The 4,521-nt window shown below is 39.3% G+C and overlaps 1 protein-coding gene across 1 annotated transcript in view; it reads left to right on the plus strand.

The window, feature by feature from the left end:
- The window catches only part of Msl3 (MSL complex subunit 3), a 17,986-nt gene that overhangs the window by 12,097 nt on the left and 1,368 nt on the right, over positions 1 to 4,521 (plus strand). The window contains exons 10-11 of the mRNA XM_010613979.3: positions 1,710 to 1,809; positions 2,153 to 2,237. Of these exons, the coding sequence (XP_010612281.1) occupies positions 1,710 to 1,809; positions 2,153 to 2,237 (185 nt within the window). The remainder of the gene's footprint in view (positions 1 to 1,709; positions 1,810 to 2,152; positions 2,238 to 4,521) is intronic.

Raw genomic sequence — 4,521 nt, forward strand, 5'->3', positions numbered from 1 at the left:
TTTTTTTTTTTTTTTTTTTTTTTTTTTTTTTTTTGAGAACATGCACCTTGGCCTGAATGGGCTGTATATAGTTGGCTGACCCCAGATGTAGAAGCTAGCAAGCCCGATAGTGTTATGATCATCATTAGCAAATTTCTAGTGCAAGCAGACCTTAGGCCTCCCATTTTTTCAGACAGACACTGCAGCTTTTATTTAAGTGGGATCATGTCTCTAAAAGGATATCTGAATATTCAGGCAAGGACCCTGTCTACTCTAGTCCTCAGTTCGAGGCCGCCATCTAGTGGTGTCAGGTACAGCTGCAAGCCACTGTAAAGGATGCTTTCTGGTTAAAGGGTGAAGTTCAGCAGGCTCTCGCAATGTCTAGAGCCCTTAGTGAATGAATTCCCATGTCCTTAAGCACCTCCATTACAGTGTTTTAACAATGGCTCTTTATCCAAATCCCCCATGGCTCATTTTGCAGCACAGCGCCCGCTGCTTTAGAGGAAGATCTGGACTATGCCAGTTAAGATATATATACAGGTGGTCCTTATATAATCCCCACTGAGAATCCCTCCTCCAGAAATAGGAGATTCTGCATTGTATTGAAATACAGAACCGATTGATGCAGATTTGCTTCTTAAGGGACCTGCTTTTGCACACACTATGTGGTTTGTGCAGCTTCAGCCACAAGCACTGGATTAGATGCTGGGATGGTGTAAAGATACTGAAACTCTCCCTGCTCTCAGCACTGTGCTGCGAAGAAGGGCAGTGTGAGGATGGGCAGGCAGTATTTGGAAGAGTCTGGAGCCAACAAGGCAGGAGCTGAAGTGAAGCTAGGGCCTTCATCTTGGAGTCCAACGGCACCACCATTATACTTGTGAGCTTCTCCAGGTTCATTTTGGCAATTTGACTAAGTAGCATTTCCTATATTTTTGGAGCACTCTTCTGCAGTATGTCATAGCATGTCCTTCAGTGTGACTTATTTCCATGTTCAATCTTATGTGTCCCAAAAGGCAAAGAGACAAATTAGTAGGATAGACTCAGGGTCTCTGATTTGCTAAAGTATTTCTAGGGAAATTCATTAGCATTTGAAATGCAGCTCTCACTTTGACAGAAGCCCCAGGTCCACCCACAGTTCAGAAGTTCAGAGTAAAAGCAGAATAAAGATGCCAGGTTGGAAGTCAGTTTATTCATGGACCCTAAAGATTCATATTAGTTCCCATAGTGAATCTACCTGCAAGAAATTAGGGGATCTCAAAACAATGGTGGTATTGCTTGTAATGTCTTTGATTAACCTTTTAATGCTTCTTTGTTTTTCTGATGTAGTAGTACAGTATTTCTAATAAAGGAAAAAGGTCTAAGGGACCAAAATAGTTTCAGTTATTTATAGGTAACAGCTGCTGAAATTTAACAAATCAAATATTTTCTTAATCTAGTTGTTTTTTGTTTTTTTTTCATTTTTCTTTTTAGTTACCAGGAATTGAACCCAGGGCCATGTGCTCATGCTTGCTGGGCAGGTGCTACGCCACTGAGCTACATCCACGGCCCATCCTTAATCTAGTTTTAAGTCACTCTGCCCCTCCCTTTGTTTTGCATTTGTAAGTGTGTTTTTATTTTGATGTGGTGGCAGATCTTTTTTTTTCTCTTCATAAAATCTCCTGTCGTATGATTTAGGTGTTGGAAGTGTCTTCATTTGGAATGATAAAGGCATGCAAATTGTGCTTTTCCAGGTCCTCTCCTGGAAGCTTGTGCCTGACAATTACCCTCCAGGGGACCAGCCACCTCCACCCTCTTACATTTATGGGGCACAACATTTGCTGCGATTGTTTGGTAAGAATCCCCCTGCTCTCTTCTTTCCATTTGTACTTTGCTGTAATTTAGCGCTCTCGGTAGCTTGTGCACATCTTGTGGTTTGGGCTATAAATGTCTAATTTATACAGGTACTTTTGATTTTGAGCTTTTCAAAAGGAGACTTATTCAAAGGAAAGACACTGAATAAATCATAAATGTCATAAAAGTTGAATGTGTAATATTTGGTAAGAGTTTTTGTTTGTTAATGTGGACGTTCGTGTCAGATCTGGAAAGGAAGCAGGGTCCCAGATGATCCAAGAATGTGTTCTGTGGTGTCAGATTCTTCTGACTACAAATATGTTTGCCTTTACTTTTAATGCAGTAAAACTTCCAGAAATCCTTGGAAAGATGTCCTTTTCTGAGAAGAATCTGAAGGCTTTACTGAAGCACTTTGATCTCTTTCTGAGGTATTTTTATTACTTTGTCAGAACTTGCCTCTGCTGCTGTATGTGTGACTTTCCTAAACTTCTGCACATGCGGAGGGCAGCTCTATAGTATTTAAAATAGGAGCATTGTTATCTAAGTATGGAGGGCTCATACCACAATGATAATCTAGGAGTTTGTGTGTGTGTGTGTGTGTGTGTGTGTGTGTGTGTGTATTTGTTTTTTCCCTGAGTTCTAAATCAAGGGCACTCATTGCTGAGGTGAAAAGATGTTGGGGACTTCAGAAGAATCCAGTTCGATAACTTTATAAATAGAAATTAAATTTTCTAAAGTGGACATGATTGAGATTCATCATAATTTAATTTTACATTTTTTTATTCAAGAATTCCTTAAGCATTGGACTTCGGTTTGTTTCATGTAGGCAAACTAATTTAAAGATTAGCCCTTATGGGTTAGATTTTGGGATTTACTTTAGAGTTAAGATAATTGACTAGTCTGTGACATTTGTGAATTCAGAGAAAGGTGTTGACTTCTTCACCTGATAAAACCCATCATTTTTTTATCTAATGGTATCTTTGTTTTATTGTTTTGTTTTGTTTTGGTACTGGGGATCATGCTCCAGTCTTTGGTCTTTGCGCTTATGAGGCAGGCGGTGGCACCACTGAGCTAAATCCCCAGCCCTCTAATGGGATCTATTGACTGGAGTTTGCTCCCTCATCCTTACCCTCTACACTATGGCTGAGCTCCAATAGCCCCCTCTCATCCAGATATCTGTTTTTTTTTTAATTGAGTTTATTGGTACATTCTAGGTATACAGTACAGTTACACTCATTATTGGGATCTTGTACCTTTACATAACAGGTCTTGGTTCTCATTTTTTTCCCCTTGTCCCTGCCCTCCCTTCACCCCCTCCTCCCCTCTCCATTTACAAACACTTTATTTCCATGTTTTCATTTTCTCATATTTTTTTCTTTTCCCTTATTCCCTTTCCCCTACCCTTCCTACTTTCCCTACACCTTTAGCCCTTAGCTTGGCCTTTCTGCTAATCTCCACTCTGCCTTGTCCAGCGAGACCCTCCTACCTGACCTTGTGCCCCCCTCTTTAAAGGACACTTTTCCTTCTAGGCAGGCCCCACCTTGACTAAGCAGGTAGGACTTGCTATAGTGGAGAGTACCCACCCTGAGAAATTAGTCTTACATAATTTCTTGGTTTGATTGGGTCTGGTTTTGTGATGCTGGGGATTGAACTTAGAGCTTTGTACTCACAAAGCAAGCACTCTACAACTGAGCCATATACTCCAGTCCCTTCCCTCCCTCCCTCCCTTCCTCCCTTTTTCTTTCTTTCCTTTTTTTTTCCTTTTTCCTTGAGACAGGGTGTTGATCCTCCTACTTTACCCTCTCAAGTAACTGAAATTATAGGCATGGGCACCACACCCAGCTCATTATTGTGGTTTTAAAAGAAATTTTCCTATAGGAATTTTGAACACTATTTTGTTGTGAAATCAAGCTTTATAATATTTTATTTGAAATAAATTTCAAAAATACCCTCTTCCCCCACACACCCATAATGGTATTTGACATAAAATTTTGTACACTGAAATGAAACAGTGCCAAGGAAATATGAGGAGACAGCTGTAAGTTAGCACATGGAAGCATGCTAATTTTGAAGTATTCCAAATATAAAGTAGAGATTAGGATTTTCAAAAATAACTTAGAAGGATTTACAAATAAATATAGTAAGAGGTTTAAAAGATATATCTAAAGATATCAGTATCAGTGGGCCCGATAACAACATAAAATAGGTGCAATAATAGAAGAAAAAAAAAGACTTAGCTGTCAAATGAATTTTGACTATTTTTTTTCATACCAGGTGATTGAACTTGGGACCTTGTGCTTGTGAGGCAGGCATGGTGCCACTGAGCTAAATCCCCAGCCCTTGACTTGATTTTTTCCTGAAGAAGTTGTTGCACATGTTTAGGAATTTGGACAGGTGGGAAGTAGCTGGGGGAAAACCATGAAACAAATTCCTTCGCTAGTTAATATTGCACAGTAAAGAGTGTTTTAATACCTCATAGCAAAATCAGCAGAAGTTTGAGTCAAGTTTGAGTCAATGTATATGTTGCAGATTCTTGCATGTATAGTCAGGTTTCAACATCTATCTTCAGACATAAGTTACTCTTTATGTTTTGCTATTAAAACCTAGAACAGTGATACTTTATAGCATGGCAGATTAGGACACAAAATGCTATTGCTAATTACTCAGTTTGTTTAGTTTTATACTTAGCAACGTCCTTTTCTTAAATGACAT

Source organism: Fukomys damarensis, unplaced genomic scaffold (assembly GCF_012274545.1).
Source record: "Fukomys damarensis isolate Sample0158 unplaced genomic scaffold, DMR_v1.0_HiC HiC_scaffold_39, whole genome shotgun sequence".
In the NCBI taxonomy this organism is placed as follows: domain Eukaryota; kingdom Metazoa; phylum Chordata; class Mammalia; order Rodentia; family Bathyergidae; genus Fukomys; species Fukomys damarensis.